Source organism: Accipiter gentilis, chromosome 8 (assembly GCF_929443795.1).
Source record: "Accipiter gentilis chromosome 8, bAccGen1.1, whole genome shotgun sequence".
NCBI lineage: Eukaryota > Metazoa > Chordata > Aves > Accipitriformes > Accipitridae > Astur > Astur gentilis.
Genome location: NC_064887.1, coordinates 1,557,656 through 1,579,043, shown reverse-complemented (window position 1 = coordinate 1,579,043; position 21,388 = coordinate 1,557,656). Strand labels below are relative to the sequence as shown.

The 21,388-nt window shown below is 41.6% G+C and overlaps 1 protein-coding gene across 7 annotated transcripts in view; it reads left to right on the top strand.

The window, feature by feature from the left end:
• Positions 1-21,388, top strand: part of LRRC7 (leucine rich repeat containing 7) — a 184,069-nt gene that overhangs the window by 155,480 nt on the left and 7,201 nt on the right. For 3 of the 7 annotated variants that reach the window (XM_049808182.1, XM_049808180.1, XM_049808186.1), the window contains 6 exons: positions 993-1,142; positions 5,737-5,856; positions 10,931-11,149; positions 12,445-12,537; positions 15,200-15,274; positions 20,778-20,868. In XM_049808182.1, coding sequence (XP_049664139.1) covers positions 993-1,142; positions 5,737-5,856; positions 10,931-11,149; positions 12,445-12,537; positions 15,200-15,274; positions 20,778-20,868 — 748 coding nt within the window. Of the gene's footprint in view, positions 1-992; positions 1,143-5,736; positions 5,857-10,890; positions 11,150-12,444; positions 12,538-15,199; positions 15,275-20,777; positions 20,923-21,388 lie in introns of those variants that run through there. The other 4 variants (XM_049808190.1, XM_049808183.1, XM_049808181.1 and 1 more) reach the window with 4 other exon arrangements.

The following is a 21,388-nucleotide window of genomic DNA, read 5'->3' as shown; positions in this document are numbered from 1 at the left end:
GGATGTGACGCATATTAAAATATCATTAAGGATCAAATGGGTAAACTCTAAAAACTGGCTTGAAGGCTGAAGCTTTTTCCTTACTTCAGCCATTTTCCTTGTGTTGTGTTAAACTGATTGGAAAGTACCTAATACCTAGGCAAAATAGTGCACCCCAAGTAGAGACGTTTCTGGTGGAAATAAACACTTCCCAGATGTTGCTTGTTTAAGAAATATCTTTACACTTAGTTTACAACGTACATTTGCTTAAGAAATACTTAAACTCATGGAAAGCTGACACTGGTGATTTTATCTACTTAAATTGAGTCCGTAGTAATCCCTGCAGGTGCCAGCGAGCTAGTTTCGAGTTGTTTGCAACTTACCGTAAGCAAAGCTCTAAAAAGCTGGGCTGTCCGGGGGAGATTTTGCTGATGAGAACGCCCGGGCACTGCAGTGCAGCAGCTGCGCCAGAAGACGCTGCCTGTGTGCCCACGGCCGGTGAGATGCCGGTCGGTGCAGGACCCGCGTACCTGCTGTGCTGGGCCCAGCCAAAGCTTGTCCCTTGTGGGCAGCTGCTAGCCAGGGAGCGGTCGCAAAGCTCCTAAGATGGTGCAGAGCCGCCTTCTGTAGGGTTTTTTCCTCTGCCTTTGGTGCTCTTTTATGCTAGGTACACATTTTCTGGCCCGTCGGTGGTTGCGCAGACATACCAAAATTTGGCCATATTTGCAAAATGAAGACTTGTACCATGTTATAGACTGCAATTTTCAAACTACAGATAACAACATATTTCATCTGCTGTCAGCGTTGAAGTCTTTTATGGTATCCATTTTATGTATAACTAGCAATGTATTTGCTTCCGTGTGACCCAGTGCATGCATCAAGAAGCTATTTATTTCTTGGTACTGTTTGTTTGCTTAAACTAAAACTTTGTGAAATTAACCATATATGTGTGAAACTTAATTCAATGAGCATGTGTGTTCATATCCTGTCACGTGGTTGTTTCCTCTACTCAGACCGCTGCTTACAAACACAACACAGTTAGCCTTGGCATGCTGCACTCTGGAGGTTTTTCAGCAATGCATGCCGGCAGAAGCATGACTTTAAACTTGCAGACTAAATCTAAATTTGAAAACCAAATGCTTCAAGAGCTACCTCTACCGAAAGTAAGTATGGGATAGCCAGCATATTACCAGCATTACAAAATAAATTAATAATACTCCTTGCTTTTTCCTGGTTTAGCTTTTGCCTATTATTCATGCTTATACGATACACAATCCAAAAAGCAAAGATGATAGAAATACAGTTTTCCTACTCAGTAATCTTGCTTTTTGGATTAAGTAGCTCACATGGCTGTCATTACTGCTTTCTGCTCTCGTGTTACAGACTGATGTGATCATTTTCTCAATGACTTAATCTGTGCGCAGAAATGGAGAATGTGTTTTGGTTTGTGACTGATCTTAGAAAAATTAATGTAGAAATGTTTGATATGCTTTTAAATAGGCTCCAAGAGACAGGGACTTTAATATTGGAACCTTAATTGGGTATGCTCTAATAGTTGATGAGTTTTGAGTACATGCCTACCACACCTAAACTAATTTTAAACTTTTGTTGGGTGATGCCTGTAGAAAGAAAATAATTTTCTCAGTTTTTACTGTTTATTTTACAGCTATTAGCGATATATTGTTGATAAGTACATACATACAAAATTATATAGAAACAAATGTTTGATGGGAAAAGCACATATGACAAGCCAGGGAGGGACATTGCTGAAGTATTTTCAGAGTATCAGAGAGGAGATGCTGAGACCTTACTCTGCGTCACGTATGGCCACACCGGAGTCACAGCAGCAGCCAGTTGCAGATACGTGAAAGCGGTCGCACTGGTGGGATTGTGTGTAATGACAGGGGGCTACTGCAGTGCTCGAAGTGATGAGCATCATTAAGCGTCTTACTGCATTAGCATCCGTAGCTGTTGGTACAAATTAGCAACATCTCTGTGAGTAATTAAAGGGTAACAGAGCACAGATCCAGGCGCTGAAATGCGATCATCTGCACTGTTAATTGCTGGGCTGGCCTCAGGCATGGTTTGGCCCAGGCCAGCTGGCACCCTCCTGGGCAATCCCTGGCCAGGGCTCCGGAGTCAGCACTGGCCAGAAATTCCCAAAGGAGGGTTCCAATGACCGATTTAAGAGTTTAGATCCAAGCCTGTTTAGAAGAATAAGATAATTTAATGGCAGCAACATGACCAGATTGTGCTGGTTGGCCGGAGGACAGGTCTTAGCACTGCTTAGCTTACAAATACAGGCATAGGCATCGTACACTGGATTTCCAAGCAAAGCTGTGAGAGGTTAACAGTGCGCGCGCGCACACACACACACACAGAGGTCGTTGTCAGGTTTCTCCTGCTGTAACTTACTTTCCATACACTGTTAACTTCATTTACACCCCCCATTCAGCTGTCCCTGGATTTAAACAAGTCCTAATGTTAGTGTGTGCTTCTCTGTTGTTCAGCTGATGACATCTAGGTCAAATCTTAAACGTAGATGTGTGTGTGTTTGGACACAGACAGCTTTCCAGTGTCGGTCATACTGTTTTTTTCTTTCAAAGAATTTGTTTGTCTACTTGGGTATGTACTAATTCTTGTCACAAGTCCTTGAAAGAAGTCCATTTGACATCAGCTCCAAATAATGGTACTATTTTTCTACACACCTTTAGGAATAAGGTATTATATATCACTTTAAGAATTTTAGGCTGTAGATAATATGGATACTAATACGTTGATGTCTGAGGAAATTCGTGAAACTGTTTAGAATGACATGTTTTGGGGTGTGGTCTTACGTGAATTATTCTGCTTTATATTTCACCAGCATTTCATTGCTACATACCCATATAAAATGTGATGCTGAACTGCATGAAGGGGGTGTATTCTCTTACGGTACTGTTTGGAAAGCAGTGAGAAATTATTGTTGAACAAATAATATGAATGTTTAGTATTGTTTGATTTTATTCCTTCACATGTTCTAAGAATTTGCATTTCTTAATGAATCCAGGCCACAGCAGCTTAATATTGACCTCTTCTTCCTCTTCTTTCTTGTGGCCTAGATTCAAGAGAGTAATGAGTGAGGTCTAATTGTCCAGTGGAAGATCAGGAAATCAAGTATAGCAATTACTTATTTTGAGAAAGTTTATTATATTGATTCTATTCCATGTATAAAATGTTTGAACTGTTGCTTTTCATTTTTTACCTAGACTTAATAGATACGTAGGTTGGTTGCAGTCTGTCCGAGCTCTGTAAATGAATGGTATTGCAAGTAGACAAATTCATTTTACTGCAGAAAATGAAAAGAAAAACCTGTTATCACGGAATTTTCCTGTTTATTGAGAAAGCACCCTCTATATTTTTTCTTTTTCCATTTTGAGTGTGAACTCACCTCTGCAGATTAGTCACTTGCTTATAAAAATGGCACACAGTGTTGTCTGCAGGGACAAAAGGAACACTTTTCAGAAGAATGCTTTCGATTTTTGGCAGCCAACTCACAGTTCTTTTAAAAGTTTATGTTTTGGTGCACTTCATTCTCAGAAGCGTGCAGTACTGCCTCCCTTTAGGAACAGTCAGCATATTCACACGTATCACATAGGAGGAAAAGCAGAAGTTCCCTTAGGAAGCTGCCTCGCTCATCCCCTCTGTCTCCGCACGGTGAGGCCACCTAGCATGTTTTATAAAGTCACCTCACAGGGAGGTGAGCAGATTCCCAGCACAGCCTTGGGCGCCTCGGTCTGTGGGTGGCTCTGGAAGGGGTGACTCACATCACAAAGATGGTGGCCTTTCTTTTTCATTGTTTTTTACTACTCCTCAGAGCAGAAAGTTTTGCAATTGTGCTTTTTCATTTTAGAAGCTGTTTACTGCCCTGGTCTCAGACGATGTACCCCCCCGATTGAATGAGGGTCACGTGGGGACATGCAGCAAACAGGGCAGAATGGCCGATTCCTGAGTTTACACAGGCACAAGGAGCCTCACCTGGGCCCCAGCTGGGCCCCAAATTCTGATCTGCAGACAAACAGGGCTCAGCATGTCCTGGGCTGGGGAGCCTCGGGCAGGGGCTAACCCCTGGCAGCCTTTTCAGGCAGGCTGCTCACAGTCCTGGACGCCCGTCCGGACACAAAGCTGCATCTGCATATGAGGGCCTTAGAGCCATATCATCGGGTTCGTGTACGTCCGTACGCCAGCGTACAGCTCTGGGCCCAAATTTGCCAATGTTCGAGAGTGGTGTGCTGTCTGAGAGAGCAGCAGCGCTGCTGCGTGAGGCACTGGGACCAGTGCCTGTTGAGCTGTGAGGGGTGACCTATGGAAAAAGGGCTGAGGTTGGTCTCATTTTTCCTTTTTTCATCTGTCTAAAGCAAGCTCCACAGGGAGGTCTTGTAGTTCCAACAGGGGAAGTGTTTTTCTGGTGGTTTTTAATATAAGGAAAATCACATCTTTCCTGATTTTTCCAGAAGACTTCTTGAACTATGAGAGCATTACAATGAAAGTTTTCTTTGATTTTAAATAATTAGGATTGAATTTTTTTACTTAACCTCTGAGGAGTACGATTTAAATTGCAATTTATTTCTATTTACTTTTAAAGGATTTTTAAGCTTGCATAAAAAAAAAGTTCTTAATTGACCAGTTACCAGCTTTAATATTTCAAAGCAACAGTTTCATTTATTCTTCAGTCATCTAAAGAAGTGTTTCATGATTTTTTTTAAATCTAAGCTGAAGAAAAAACTGCTTGAATGACAGAGCGGAAGAATGGACTTTTTTTTTTTTCTTTGCAGATTACCATTAATCAGAACTGAATAAGCACTACATAATGCTAAGTGCTGTCAGTGGTAGTACAATGTTGGCATTTTGGAAAGTCTGACACAAAAAGCCATACCCACGTTAGCAAAATTTCCAACTATGGTAAAGAAATACAGAAACAGATAACAGAAAATCAGGATGGGACAGAAAAAGTACACGTCCTCAAAAGTACTGAAAAAAGGAGTAAAATAACCAGGGGGAAAAGTGACAAAGAAGAAACAGGTATAGAAGGAGAGAAAAGTGAAAAATAATAACAAAAGTATCAAGCTCATTTAGGAAACTTTAAATGTGTGTTATGTCCATTCATATTCAGGAAAGCATTTAATTGCTGGTTAATATTGTACATATGATAGCCTGTTAACTTAGAACAAAACCAGCCACAACCGAGAGAGAGGTCTGCGAGAAGCACACCACACACAGTAATGCACAGAGCATAGCCTGAGGCAAGAGTAGTCACAAGGACAGTATTGCCACTAAGGAGTATTTTCTGAAGAAAATATAAGCATATAATTTATCTTGGTGGCAAATACTTAATGGAAAAGGTTTTGATGCTTGAATGACCAGTAAGAAAGTTTTAACTCAAATGATTAATGACAGACTGCATATTTAAATATGGAACTTTGCCAAAATTTGTTTCTCCGAAAAGAATGAGTTATGTTAAATTAATTTTCTCTTTTCTCTCATCATTCATTATTCTTATTATTTCTCTTCTATATCTTTCAAGATCTGCTGCTTGCAGAGAGTCCCACAGCAATGTGATTACACATTAATGAAATACCATAGAAATTTAAAAGGATTTCCATTTTAGCAATAGCGTGTTGCAGTTTAACTGGGTTGATTACTGAAATAAATATGAAGAGAGACTTTTCTGTCATGGTGTGACAGTGACTAAAGGCTGCCCTACCGTTTCTGCAACAGACCCCGTCGCAGCAGAGCAGCATTCTGGACAACGGGCAGGAGGAGATGTCTGTGAGCAGCCAGTGGAACCCCTACCCGCTGGGGCGGCGGGACGTGCCGCCGGACACCGTCACAAAGAAGGTAAGCAGCACGAGCAAAGCGGCTGACATAGCTGTGGTTGTCGTCTTTTCCCAGCGAATCACTGGAAGGAGGAGAACAGGTTAATGAGGACAGGTTTGGGAAACACATGTTTTTGTTTCAAAGCTTAAAGCAATAATCATTATGAACTAAGGATTGGTGTTTTCATGCCTGCTACCCGTTGTTTATTTATGCAGATGCTAGTAGTGACATCTATAGCGTGTGAATTGGGCACAGTGGGCTTGGCAGGTGTATTCCTGCATGTATCAGCCAGCCATCAGCTCCCTCTTATCCTGAAAAGTCTTCATTCAAATGTTTCATTTCAATTACATTCTTCAGTTCACCACAAAAAATAAATGTGTTGAGGTGGAGGCCAGCCCAGTGTCTGGACAGTCACAGACATTTTGGCAGAGACATCCTAGGCACGCTTCATTTGCTGATAAACTCGCTAGAAAGTGAGTACTAATTTCTAGTACCTTGTGGCGGTAGATATTAAATTCCAGTGCTTGGACCTGGCCTGTTTCTATGAAAACGCTGGCGGCTCTCGCCCGGCCCCAGCTTGGCTCTGCTCATCGACTGAGAAACTGCCACTTTTATATGCTCTAATCATAAAGCTGGAGAATAGAGGATCTTGATGGACTAAACTGTGTTTGCAATCAGCTTTAGAAGGTGGAGCCACACATTTAAGCAGTGATAATCATTGATTGTTATCTATATGGAGGTCAGTCCTGCTCGTTCCTGAAGTGAAGTCTTATGCATGAATACAACCGGTGTGAAAGTCATAATGTGCACACTAATAACTTCTGTAGCGTAATTAACTGTCAGCTCTGATGAGGCAAATATCTCCCTACTGGCTTCACGTCTTTTTATCCAAGACAGTTTCAGAAGCAGTAGCCCTTGCCTTGGTACAAAAGTAGCGACAAGAGATACACATGTAGAAGAGGATTGCTTGAAGATGGGAAATGAAAACCACTGCACCTAGAGCAGCCCAGAGACTCCTTCCCAGGCACAGGAGGGTGAGGAGGAGGGTGCCCTGACATTGTTTCATGGAGTTGGCTCTGACAGCCAAGTTATTCGAAGGCTTTCTTTATCCTCTGATATGCAAGAAACTAGGATAAGACATTTAAGAGGAGTCACTGCTTATCTTCACTGGCATATTGGGATAGAACCTGCGTTTATCCATTCACACAATCTAACACAGTCTATGTCTTGCATTTGTGCATCATCAGTGTTGCTGTAATAAGAAACTACAGATTCTGTTTTGTTCTGAATATTTCAGTATCTCGCTGCTTAGATGTGGTAAGTACAAACGTTGCATAACCGTGCTGAAATCTGCTCAACTCAGTGGAGCAATCCATTGTTACATCCGTTGTCAGCTACTTTAATTATACTGTAAATATTGGACACTGAGCTGAAAATAATTAACTTTTGTGGTGGATGCTAAATAAAGTAAAGAATACAAATGAAATTGGGGAAGCAGTCTGCATAATAGAGATTTCTTTCTGCTGAATAAATAATTCACATTTCCAAGAAAGGCAGCTTATCCACCTCCAGCAAGAGCCACAGCATGAATACACAAGAAGTAGTGATACGATCTCCTCAAAGTCTATTAACAGGACTGAGAAAAAGAATTCTGAAAGTTGTTTACCCACCATCCTCAGGAGGTGGTTTGCAATGTACTGTTACAACAACGCTAATCTCTTCTCCGTTGAAAGTGACCTCGAGTGTCTTGGTTTCCCAGCATCTGGGGATTAAAATACAGCAATTATTTGAAGTCTGACTCAGAAAATCTGCTATAGAATTGAAGTTCAACATAACAAACAATTAAACTATGTAAATATAAATTTTAGTGTATGTTTTGTTTTTCCACTAACATAGCAGTACTAGTGTGAATGGGCTCCTGCAGAGCAGAGCCTTTACATGGTAGAGCTGTACCTGGGAAATCACTGGAAGAAGGGTCAGGACTTGTTCTTCCAAGGGGAAGAGCATGTACTGTAGACGGATGGACTGTGTACTCAGGCTGATGTAGTACGTATATAGGCATGGTAATGTGTGTTCCTGAATTATCCACACATAGAGGGCTACTATACATGTAGTGATGGCTATTTACGTACGTTAGGTAGGGTGGGAATACTACACAGTAATCCCAACATAACTGGGGCGGGGGGGGTGGGAGTGGTGGTGAGTGGTTGTGTCCTTTTTGCTGTTCAGAATATAGATTAAATGCCAGTTTTATTTTAAGTATGATCATTTATGTGATCATCCCATAATTTATGGGCTATTTCTCTTATGGAAAAGTTGGATATTTTAATCTTCAAACTGAATAATCCACTGATTTATTAAAAAACTACGGTATTTATTCTTCCTGGAAGATTACTACTTCTACCATGTCAACAAGACAGAAGTCAGCTACATGCCTGATCAAAAAAGTTGTATTCTGAGTTCGCTGCTCCTCTGTAAAAAGGGAAGGGGTAGAAGTGTAGCGGGGGATCACCAAAAGGGAACTTGGAAATCACTCCTTATGGAAAAGAGAGGTTGAAGAGGGAGAGTGAAGACGGAAAATGAACAGACATCAAGCCAGCCAACCTGGGCGCACGGTGACAACCCTCTCAGGATGAGCTGCACAGGTTTGGGGATGCGTAGGACTGTGTTAGTTGGCCTCTTCTGCTGCAGGATTGTAGCAGCCCACAGGAAGGCTGAAGCCATGCAAACTCTTGGAGATCCCTGCGTGGGCTACGACGGTCTGGGTGGATGTGGAGGAGCATATGCTATGGAACTGGAGCGAGGCAGCTGCCTCGAAACTGGGACATACAAAAGTCTCCGAGTCACCGTTTCTCTCCCTTTCTGACTTGGGAGTATTTCTGTTAGCCACAAATGAGAGGCTGGAGGCTCTTTCTGTTTCATTTCCAGCATCTGCTGTTCAATACAGAGGTCTTTTAACCTGATAAATAGGATTTGAGGTTTTTCAGTGAAGAAGCACAATTTTTTCTGTATTTGAAATAGACATCTTCCTCTGAGGCAGACGATACACCCGCTGTGGACTGCTGTGGTGGATATGGGATTATTTCTGGGGCAAACAGCAGAATTTATGAGATTCTGCTTTTTGGGGATCCTCTTGTGTTGAGTATGACGCAACACGAAGTACAAAATCGTGCTGCACCCGGTCACCTGCTCACCTTGCACCTCCGCGGTGCAGGGTGACACGGATTCAGCAATCCGCTGCGGGCATCGTTTGTTGCCGCTAGCGAGTTAATGAATAGCTAAGAAATCTGTCTTGAGCATTTTCCTTCCCGTCTGATTTTGGTTGAATTGAAGATCTCTCTGACCTGTAAAGTGGGATGTTCGCAGCACAGACTGACTTCACCAGGCTATTCTTGGAGTAAGTTTGTCAATGTCTATTAAGCACTTTCATGTACACAGGTGAGCTGTGTTTTAAGAAGAGTTTGGGGATTGACGATTTGGGCACAAGGAGTAAGAGATTTCTCTCTCATTACTCACATTGAGACTATCCCTCCTGTACTAAATTGAAGAACCGTTAGACATGTATACTACCTAGTCCCTTTCTTCAAATGTTGTCAGCAAAAAAGTAAGACAGAGCAGATCAATTTTGCTTGGAGTCACTGCATGTCTTGCTGGGATCCTGTGTCAGTGACACGAGGAGCTCCAACTGCATCTGTATTAATGATGTGTTCTGCAGACAAATCTTGGAAATCCAATAAGATGTATTTTTGCTATGGCAACAAGCAATTAATTCCAATGCCCTGGCTGCTATAACTTCTGAGGCTGGATGATTGGCCAATGGGTAAGAAGTGTTTTGATCTTTCGCTGTGTTAAATTTAATCTTGTCTAAAATACAGTCTCACAATTGGTGACTCTTCCACCCAGGGTCATAAAGGTTCAGTAGTACTGGGGATTAGATCTTCATGACGAGACATGATTGTGTCTTTGGCTGGTGTAAACTTAATGTGAAACATCATTTAAGTAGGTCTGTTTTGTCCATAGAGACTTGCAGACATTGAGACATGCAATCTTAATGCTCTTTCACATTCAGGCTGTTCAAATAATAGTGCTGGTTGATGGGTGCATATAATCTGAAAATTCTCAGTAGCAACGGTGTAATATTTCATGGAGATAATAGTATTTGACCATACAACGGAGCATGAATTTTGCTCATTCCCTTATGGCTAAGTTGCATGTGATTATTTTGTAAGCACCAACATCTGAATCCTGTAAACATGAAAAGTATAAAATTGTCTCAACTCAATTTATATTTGAAGATTTGCATCAAATATTTATGAAATTCATGTGCCTAAAAAGAGAGTGTATATCAAAGAGTAAGCAAGCATGCAACTTTACCATGTCAAGAACACCATACAGAAAGCAAACCTCACCTGATAGATCACAGCTGCAAACGTGAAAGGCAATGGGAATGGAGGGGGTAGAAGCATGATAGCCGTCATCCATTTTTTTCTGAAAATATCAAAAGGCCAAGTCAATGTAAACGCAGTGTTTCACTTATATTTTTGAAATATTACAGCTTCAAATCAAAAGACATTATCATAGAAATTTGATAATTAGTTACATTTTGTAAAAGCCACATCTGTTCCTAGGACAAGGCGTAGGATTTAATTGATTATGCTTTCCATACACAGTGCAAAATAGTGGCCATTATCTATATTTGTGTTATAAATCTTATTCCAAACTATCCTCAGGAAAAAAAAAACATTCCAGTGTCTTCAGAGTGTGCTGTGATGAATAATCCGCCCTACTTCAATTTATTAAATGTTTTCAGTTCACAAAACATTCTGAGCAGAAGCATGTATCGTAACATGAGGAAAAAAAATATTTTCTGTTTATAAAACATACTGTACATGGCTATTTCCCTTAAACCTCCTAGGGTCACTAAATGCAATGGGCATATCCTTGCTGCTTTTAATCGTGTTTTTTCCGATTGTGGTCAAAAGGCAAACCTCTGATATGATTTAAGAGGTTTGCTTTTACTTGACTCTGTAAGTTGTAATAATTGCTTCTTTTCAGCTTCCTGAATTTCTGGCCTAACGGGTTACGTTACCCACAGGCAGGTAGCCATATCCAGACTCTAATGGGATCACAAAGCCTACAGCATCGGAGCCGCGAGCAGCAGTATGAAGGAAACATGAACAAAGTCACCATTCAGCAGTTTCAGCCACCGCTGCCTATTCAGATTCCCTCTTCGCAGAGCTCTCGAGCCCCTCAGACAGGGCGGTGTTTAATCCAAACCAAGGGTCAGAGAAGTACGGATGCCTACCAGGAGCAGGTGAGAAAGCATGTCTATAGAATAACACCTGGACAAAAACGTTCTGGTTTTTCTGCCCTGTATACAGCTGGAAAAGGGAGCCTAGGGCAATAACAGAGGGCAGCTGAGCCAGGCAGCACGGGGGAGGCATGGCTGAGCTGGAGGTGGGCGAGCAGCTCTGTCCTCTTCCCCAGCACCAGGGACTGACAGCGGTTTTTTTCTTGGACTGACCAAGCAACACAATCTGGCATTGAAGTTCCTGACCAGAGCTGACATCACTGGGTCATACCGAATTAATTTGCAAATTCCCCAGTAACCTGGTTCAGTGCTAACAGTGCAGCGTATTTGGCAAGACGCCGATCTTCTCAGGTTTGTATGGGCTGCTCCAGTTTAGCCCTACGAAAGGCCAGCTGTATCTCCAGTGCCTCCAGTCTAACGAAACGGGTGCTGATGAGTTTCTTCATTAAGTGGTCCTATCCCCATTATATTTGGCCTTAATGACTGCAATAACTGTTTGAGGCACCTGACTTGCAGAATAAGGTTCGGAATCATTAGTAAACCTTTCTCTCGTGTAAAGTGTTGGTCAATCCGCGCAAGCAGCTGCCTGTATTAAGTCCCGGAGTATTGCATTGAGATTCAGAAGCAATTGCTTGTGTGGCTGGAGTACATGCTCTGACTGGCTCCATGAGTAGTCATTAAGCTACACTGAGGTCATTTTTATTTTATATTCAATTACCCAATGCCATTTAGAGTCATCCTGACTAAAAGATAAGATTCAGCACTATTTCCTGGAGTGAGGCACTTGGAAAAGTCGTCGGTGCTCCGTGCAGGCTGATGCTGACAATGGTCTGAAGATCTCTGAGCTTCAGAGTACTTATTCCTTGGGTTTGTCCCAAGCACAGCACCCGGGGATGCTGCATGTGTGACACCTTCTGGCAACATAAAAGCGCACAAGATGAAGCTTCACTGACAGATTTATCCCAATGTTTAAGTGAAAAATTTGGCCAGTGTGAACTGCTCTTTCACAAGTCTAAAGGTGTTTTTTTTTTCTCCTTGAAAATAAAACTTTAAAATATATGCCGAAATACATACAGCACTGTGAATATTATGGTGTCATTGCGGCATGCTAAAATCATGAAAATACTTTCAGTTTATAACAGTATTCTACTGACTTTTACTGTATTGTGCAGTACAGCTTTTGAGAGGGTCGACTCGTCTCGTTAATGGTGAAATGGGATGTATGTGGAGAAGATGCCATTGTTTAGATAGGCTTTAATGTTGGCATTGACTTATCTTGCCCTTTCTTTTTAACCTAGTTTTGTGTGAGGATAGAGAAGAATCCTGGCCTTGGTTTTAGTATCAGTGGTGGAATAAGTGGACAAGGAAATCCATTCAAACCTTCTGATAAGGTAAGTTACAAATTTCTCTCTAAATGGTCCTTATTTTAGAGTGCCATATAGTGGAGACATAGATAGCATCAGTGAAATTTTGAAGCACTTCTGTTGTGATAATTGAAAGAATTTTTCCCTTTGGCTTGTTTTTGTTAGGGGAGTGTTGTTCGCTTTTTTTTTTTTTTCCTGGTTAATGAAGACGAGAGAATCAAAACAGAAATCACATGGGTGTCTGCCTTATATTCCGATATCTTATAAGATATTTTTAAGATTGTTTTCTGGAGAACTGTCTCTCTCACTCTTTTTCTTTTAAGAGTCAATATAGGCCCTGATTAAACTTTAACTAAAGTCATTAGAGGGAATACTAAACCAGTAACAGCATCACTAGGTAGCTGAAAAGCCAGGGTTTATAGCAGCTGTATCAAATAAAATCGGCTTGGCCTGCAAACTGGTCTGGAGAACATTGGTGCCTTACAAACACCATGGCAAGCAGTCTTCTGCTCCGTACTGCGAATTCAAAATGTCACCATTATGGTACATGATGGTCACGGAGACTCAGTGTTCATTCTGAGAATTACACTTTTAAGAGGTTGATAAATCTCTTTACAGTAAAAGGAAGCCTAGTCAAAATACAACAGCTGGCTATTATCAACAACACAGGGCTTTAGGATTAGGAAATGGACTCTTAGACCTGTGAATTTATCTGTTCTGTGCAGTACAACTGACTGGAGTTTGTTGAAAAACAAGTACTATGGCTAACTCTCTGTTAAACATATTCTTGTAGTTTACATTCTTTGATAATACTGGATTCAGTTTTAAGAGGCAGTCATAACTTCCATAAATATTGACAATGTTTGGCAAATGATGAAATTAAAACTGTCTTTTCATCTCTTCTCAAAAATTTGAGATCTGCATGCAAATTAAAAAAGTAATTTCCCCACCACTCTGAATTACAACAGAAAGCTAATTGGAAATGTAAAATACGCTTGGAAATACCGATCTAGCAATCTTAATTCCTTTCAATCTTCTCATTGATAATCCCTGTTTTGAACTTCAAGAATAGGTCCATTTAATGTACATAACTATCAGGCATTTTAACAACGATCCCTTAAATTTACTTATTTTTGGTGTCCTTTGAGATTGCACACTAGGATTGCAGTTTATAACGTCATGGTCTTTTTTCCCACAGTTTCATGTGTGATGTTAGAATTAAACTATACTTCCACTGTTTTATCACTTGCATGAAATTACTAAAGAAGAGTCGATACCCCACTATGAATGTGTCTGTACCAGTAATACACACAGTGCAATAACAGCTGTAGATAGACTTAATTTTACCAATAACAGAAATGCAAAATTGTGTGCTAAGGGAGCGATAGGGTGGTTAAATTGAAGGAATTAATAGTTAAAAGTTTTTTTATGTGGTGTTACTCTGAAGCAATGCTTCCCACACTGTTAAATCAGATTTATCATGTTTTAAATATTACAGAAGCGATTAAAAGGGTGATGCTGTCTCTCGTCATACGTACCAGACGTTTATGATGGTTTTAAGTCACGCATATGGTACTATTCTGTCTATAAGATGAAATTAGTGGGGATAGCAGTGAGCGTTCTTCTGCATAGTGGTATACCTCTGCCCTGCCACGCTGCTGGTACTGTGATGAAAGGACAGGAAAAGCAGTAAAATGCACAGGAGCGATCAGTCATTTCGAATGGCAGATTGTGTCACAAGTTAATGGCACATGGATGAAATACAAGCTGCCCATCGCTCTGCTCCCAAGGAGCTCAAGTTTTTGTAAGTTTGACAGAAATACTGGACAGTACCTTGCTCCAGAAGGCTATAAAATCCCTCAAGGGCGCACATGATTTGCATGATGATACCAAGCAGGAAATTTCTCTGGTGTCTCTGGGAGCGATGTGCATGGCTAAAATTTAGCCTGTGCTCAGTTCTAAAGTCTGCTTAAAGGTATTTACCCTTGGCAGCAGGGCAAGCACAGCAGAGAAAGTGAGACCGAGGGTACAGAAGTACAGGGCTGTGTGAGCGGTATGGGAAGTATTTCAAATGCGTTCATCATCTAGGAAGTCAGTCTTTGATTTGGGGTTTTATTAATATATTTTACTGAAATTCTGAATACAAATCTAAAAATATCCTTTATTACTTAATAATTTTTCCCCTTTCAAAGTCATTCACTCCTCAGACACTGGATTAAGTGACAGTCCTACAGACCTTTGTACTGAATATCTCAAGGGCTGAATATCAGGGCTGCTTTTTAGAAATTTTTTTAAGCTTTTTTTCTTCCTAGAGGAAGTAAACAAAGATTACTGTATAGATTATGGTACGCATTATTCTAATAAATTAATGCTTGCTCCATTTTAATTATCCTCCTGATAACCCTGTTACACTTGCCCTATTCATACTGGACATTACTTTGTGATGTGGAATCTTAGTTTCAAATGGCCCACAATTATGTTTCTATCAGGCAGGAGCTAGCTGAAGGGCACGGGGAGCTGCTACAAACCCATACTAGTGTTTGATTACAAACAGATTAAAAAAAGACTTTAGTGTTTAGGCTGTTGCCAGAGTATAGAAAGCCCCCAGCCACCAGTTAGGGAGACACCTGTATTTTGGGAACTAGTTCTTGGTGATAGCATCCTAACCTCTGTTACTTCTGACTTATAGGGTATCTTTGTTACTAGGGTTCAGCCTGACGGACCAGCATCCAGCCTGCTCCAGCCTGGCGATAAGATCCTCCAGGTATGGATGGATTTAACTGCTTTGTAACTGAACTGATTCTTTGCATCTTAGAAGTACAATGATACCGTGTTCAGGACAAGTTAACTGCTAGTTTTGTTGTTATGGTACTTTAATATCGTTCTATAACAAAGTGTTACTCGCAGTACTTTTGAAAGCTGGACTCAGAAGGAAGGAATAAAAAGCCGTTTGAAAACAAACTGAGGATGTGAAAAAGAGACACGGGGGTGTGCTGTCCACCAGCCCCTCTGCCGCAAGCGGGATGCTGAATTAAAGCCAGGGAGCACACTGAGCGCAGAGGGACCACAGCACAGCAAGGAGCCGGGCTGTCTTTCATTTGGCCTGGCAGTTTCTGCTCCCTCCCCAGGGATGCTGTTAAGGCACACGAATCCCAGCACCAGCCTTTTGGGAGGGAATGGCACTGCAGGAAAGGGTTAATGCGTACCACTTGTCACAGGAATGATCCGGGTGACACAATTCAAACTGAAAATAAAAATAATCCTTACATCATATTCAGCTTTTCCGCACTAACAGCACGAGAAGGTGCAGGGAGAAAGGAGCTTTACAGGCGGTTTCACAAGCATAAGTATATGACAAAGCAAGAGATGTTTATAACTGTCACCTTTGCAGCTGATGTGACACTGGTGTAAGGAGCTATCTATCTAGTCACATTTTTTGACAGAGTGGTAACTGGCAATATTTATGCCTCTCTTTTGCTGCCTCATCATTTTGGAATGCACTCGCATGAAAAACCAGCCACTACTGGATCCGCTACTGGATCATGGAAGCATCTGCATAATTTACAGAGAAATCTCTGCTTTTTGTTTTCTTTTTTGTTAATGCAACAAATGTTTTCTGTATTCCAGTGAACTTTTTACATAGAAAGACAAGCTGTTCCTGAACATACCTTTCAAAATTTCCTCATTCACAGAAAACAATGGCTGTCCCTGTAGAGAAGGGTTTTCTACCATATCCTGCAAGGTTGTTTCTCTTTTTTTTGTTAAGACTGGAAAACGTGTTACCACTGGCAGCAAATAGTATTACTTTTGAGAGAGTCATTCTCGTTGTCTGAAAGGCTTATAACAGTTTTTAACACCATTCACGCTGATCAGCGTGAAAGAGGTTAACTGTGGTTTAATCGGTTATATGAAGTCAGCAAACCAAGGATGTTTCAGATGTCTTCGGTAGCCTCCCTCGCTCCTCCGTTCCCCCCTGCCCCTCCTACCCGGCACGGGCACTGCAGCAGTTAGCAGTCTGAAGTCCACGATAGGCAACTCCAGTTTAATCGCTAGTATGTTTAGAAAACAGTGAAATAAAGAAAATAGCAAAGCTAAATGAAGTACAAAATTAGCTAGAGATCCTTAGAATAATCAAGGTGCTATACTGAAAGCTGAGCTTAGTAACAGAAACAAAAATAGTTAAGAATAGAATATGTTAAAAAGTAACAGCAAAATGAGGTGAGAAGGTTGCCTGCGGGGGCAAGCAGTGGGCACATGCTGTGGGAGTAGTGTTAATGGAGTTGTGCAAGGGCTGTATTGGTCTGGGCAGGGAGAGAGCTGCTGCGTGTGGGTACCTAGCATATCTTCATCAAAGACATTTGACCTGCATTTATTTTATAGCTATTGTTATTTCAAATGATTTCTCCTGATGGGCACAGGCCATCAGGAGCTGGAATTTCTCACGTTTCAGCATGTACAGGAGCATTTATGTATATTTATATAATCATTTTTAAGGTACTGCTGCATTTTTTGGGGGGGGAGCAAATTTCACTCTTCTGATTTATTCATCACTTACATTGATGAAGTTTGTTTGACTTTCTACTCTCAGTCATTCTCGTAGGGTTGTGGATCAGTCTCTGCGGAGTTTCTCATTTGTCACTGTCAGTACATCATTTCAAATTCTCTGGCAAGAACATTTTCCTTTTATTTGCAATTACTTCTACCCGTGCATAATACCTATTACCTGGTGTTGATTTATATTGTGGCAAGTAAAAGAGCAGTCATTAATCTCATGAAGGAATTAACAGAGAAAAAACATAACTGTGATGAAGGATATTTTACTTCTCAAATATAAGCAGTGCCTTTAGCTAAAAGTATCCAGCTCCCTAGGCAGTAAGAACTTGAAATTATTAATTCTCACCGGCATCACTTCACCTCCACCCCCATTTTCCACTGTTACCATCACCAGTTTGCATTTATGTCGAGAGGCGATCCCCTGCCAGAGACGAGGGCTTTGTCATACCAGTTACTGTGTAGGAGGAGGTTCCTCTTCACCCGTCATCTCTCCTCTTTGGCATCTGTAGCTATCTGCGCCGCTTGGCGTCTTCCACACGTGCGCTGGTTGTGACACCAGCTTCTGCGGGGACTCCGAGGGAGGAAGCATCTTCCTGTGCCTCCTCAGTCTTAGCCCACTCTGTCCTCACGCTGTCTGCCCCGTGATCTGCTTTTAGTATCATCTAAATCTTCGTGCTACAGACTCTCCCTCCTGTCACGTCTGTCTGACGCTTTTCCCCGCAGCGTTACTGTCTGTGTTGCCGTGACTGGAGCACCTCCATGGCTGTGCACCTTTTGTGCTCCCCTGCGGGGAATCCAGTTTACTCAAGATGGTGCACAGGAAGATGTTATCAGACCAAGGCTCCAAGGGGAAATTTTTTAAACATTTACATGGAAGAATTTGCGTCGCAGGATGTTTTCAGGAGAAGCAGTAAAGCTTCTGTCGTACATTTATGTATCTTCCCAAGCAGTTTTCGTAAAAGTGGGAGGGAAGATTTAAAAATTAAAAGGCTTGACATTCCCTGGTTGAACTTACCCAGCTCCCGGAGAAACTGTCATTCCTAAACACAGTTTTGCCCGATGACTGTTTTTGACAGAAAAGAGAGAGTGTGTGTGTGTGCGCGCGCGCACGTGCATGTCTTCTGCAGTGAACGAATTCTGGTCCTTACAAGTCCAGAAGCCCACGGCCCCACTGTGATCCTGCAGGGAGCAAAATTGTATCTTTCCTTTCTGTGTCATAAGCTCTTCAGTTATTTATTTGATAAGAATGATTTTTCTATTATAAAATTAGCAGCAGTTTTAGTAGATGTCTTCTAAGGAGGAACACAGTTGTACAGCGCTGCTAAGTCTGTCAGCAAGGAGAGAGCAGATCTGTCAGCCATGTTGTACAATTTTGCCACTGTATGTTTAAGGCTGCCCTTCAGTTCTAAGAAACCTTGTTTTGGTGGCTCCACGATTTAGCTAAAACCCATTCTTTCTGTCTAATAGTTAGAACTAAATGGTAACTCAATGTGTAAATATATAGGTGAATTTCATAGCATATTTTGCTGGGAATGTGAGACCACAGCAGGAATGAAAGAAGTAGATTCTGATTATCATTTATTTATATGTTAAATAACAAATCCCTCTGGGTGTGGCCTGCTTAGGTATTTTTGGATGTGTATCTCCTACAGCCCTCTTCCACTGAGAAACTTTTCTTGTAGAAAAGAGGTTTCTCTGCTAGCTAGAGCTGAACTTGCACAATGCTTTTCTGTACCCTTCACTGCGCAGCTTGAAAATGAGAAGGGGAGTGGGCAGAGCTGGCCTGCTCTCAGGTTTGTTTGCAGGTTCTTTTTTTTTTTTTTTTTTTCCTGAATGAGCAGTACAGATCCCAGTGAGCTCTGTGGTGAATAATCTGAAACTTCTTCAGTTTCCCTCTGAGTTGCATCTGAGTTCAAGCTGACCTCAGACTGAATGCCAAATGGCTGCCTAATTTTGGCACATAAGTGAATGACTTTTTGAAACTTTTCCTGCCTGAAATTTGCATTCCTGTTTCTTAGTGCAAATGTATTTCACTGTATTAAGCTAAACAGTACTACATGAATACAAGGGAGCTACTTTTCACTATTGCTTGCACGCAGCTTTTTCTGCATGAGCCTGTTAACATTCCTGTGCAGTTGTCAGCCCTGAAGCTCGCAGCAGCTGATACCTTTGAACAGAAGCCTTTAAGTGCCAAGAAAGCACCGGCGTGTTCATGGGCTCCCTGTTTCGGTAGAGAGGTGTGCGCAGCACTTCTTTGAGCTCTCATTCTGGGCTGGGCACCCTTTAATACAGCGAGAGAGCACGGGGCATCCTTTCTGCAAGCCCCTGGTCCGGGGGGAGGATCTTCTGCAAGGAGACAACCAGCAGCAGGCCCGGGTGAGCTGGGGCAGCCCGAGCACCCTGGGGGGGGCTCTGGCAGCCCCTTTGGGCTGCTTGTCCAATGCCTCAGCCATGATGAGTGCTGGTAAGGAGCGGCTCTTGAAGACTGTCTTCCATATTTAATGTGGCGTAGTATGGTTTTGTTGTAGCTGAGAAGATACCCACGTATAACAGTCTGGATATGTGCAAGAGATGTCTGGTAGTTCTTCTCTGGGGCTGTCATTTCACAGCAGCGGTACTTCATTAACCAAAGCGTGAAGGCTTCACTAACCTATTTTTAAATGTTAGTAAAAATATATATATACACACACGTATATGTATTTTGTTAAAAAGTGCAGTGTGTTTATAGAACTGCTGTGAGCTAGAGAGACCAGATTTTGCCATGGACAGCCCTACAGCCGGTCCCTCGATTACCTTCCCAGCCCCAGCAGCCTCTGTGACGACTGCCTAGCACCGGTCCCAGCTGTACACCCGCGCCTTCCCGGACGTGGTCAGGAATGGGCTCCACGGGTAAAGGACAGTGGAGGTTTCTGCCGGTGGCTTTGGGGAGGGAAGGGGGAGCTTTGAACCAGCCGAGCGTCTACCTGGCTGTGTGCGAGCCCTGGAGTAGGGCCGCGGGAGTCCGAGGACCGAGCTGGCACCTAGGGAGTAGTCCTGAGGGTTTCGTGGATGACTAGAGGGCAGGGCTCTGAGCGAGCGTTACCTTTGTTCAGTCCCTGGTCGCCCTCACGGGCTGGCTTCGTTCTGTGGAATGGTGGATCTTCTGCTTTGGCTTATTGATCACACTCAGGAGACTCTTAGAAATTATGTTTAAAATGTGACCATTTTTAATAGCGTTGTAACAGACAAGTTATAGAAAGATTTAATTAGCATGAAAGCAGAACAGTTTATTCAGTAATTTTTTCCCCTCTTTGTATCTGCAGTGTGTCTGCATCTGATCAGTCAGAGCCTCCTTTGTAGTCAGCCATGCATTCTGGCAGCATTAACTTCCTTTTGAGCTTCACAGCAGGTGAAACTCTTACATCCCAGAGTTAGTGTTTTGTCAGAAAATATGCAGAATATCATAGAGTCACAGAATAACTGAAGTTGGAAAGCAGACCCGGAGGTCATCTAGTCCAGCCCCTGCTTGAAGCGGGGGAGTGCAGTATCTGTCCAACGGAGGAAGAGAAATGTGTTCTCTCAGTGGTACAAACTCCTGTTTGTGGGAAATCATTATACGACTGCTATTTACTTTAGCCTTGGTTTTAATTTTCATATATCCCGTTGCTCCCCCAAAATGAAGACACTAAAGAGAATCTCATTTGGTTTCTCCTCTTCTTGTTTTTGTGTTACAGGCAAATGGACACAGTTTTGTACATATGGAACATGAGAAAGCTGTATTACTACTGAAGAGTTTCCAGAATACAGTAGACCTAGTTATTCAACGTGAGCTTACTGTCTAAATATTTTTTTATAAATAGTAAATATGTCTAGCCAGATCTAATGTTCAAACAGATTTATACATAGGAAACAAATTTTTGCCAATTGCTGGACCAATGGCAAACAGTAGTGCCAAATGTATAATACATGTTAGTACCAATCATCTTGAAAAAATATATTAACTATATAAATATATTGTTCATGTGGCTATGTATTAGTTTTAATTGTCAGCCTCTGGCTGTGCATTGGTGCGTTTTTTAATCAAGTTACTTCTTAAAGTCAATTTCATATGATTTCAAAACACAGAAGCACATACAAATTCTTTAGGAATTCTGCTGTCCATCAGAAACACTGCCTCAAAGTTGTATATGCCTTTATAAAGATAAAATATATTAACCTGTACTTCCCATGAAATATTTCTATCATGTCACATACAAAAATATAGAGAAAAAATATTTTCATAAACACCTCAAAGAAAGTATATATTAAATTAGATTTAATAATGTTCATTTATTTTCAATGCAAA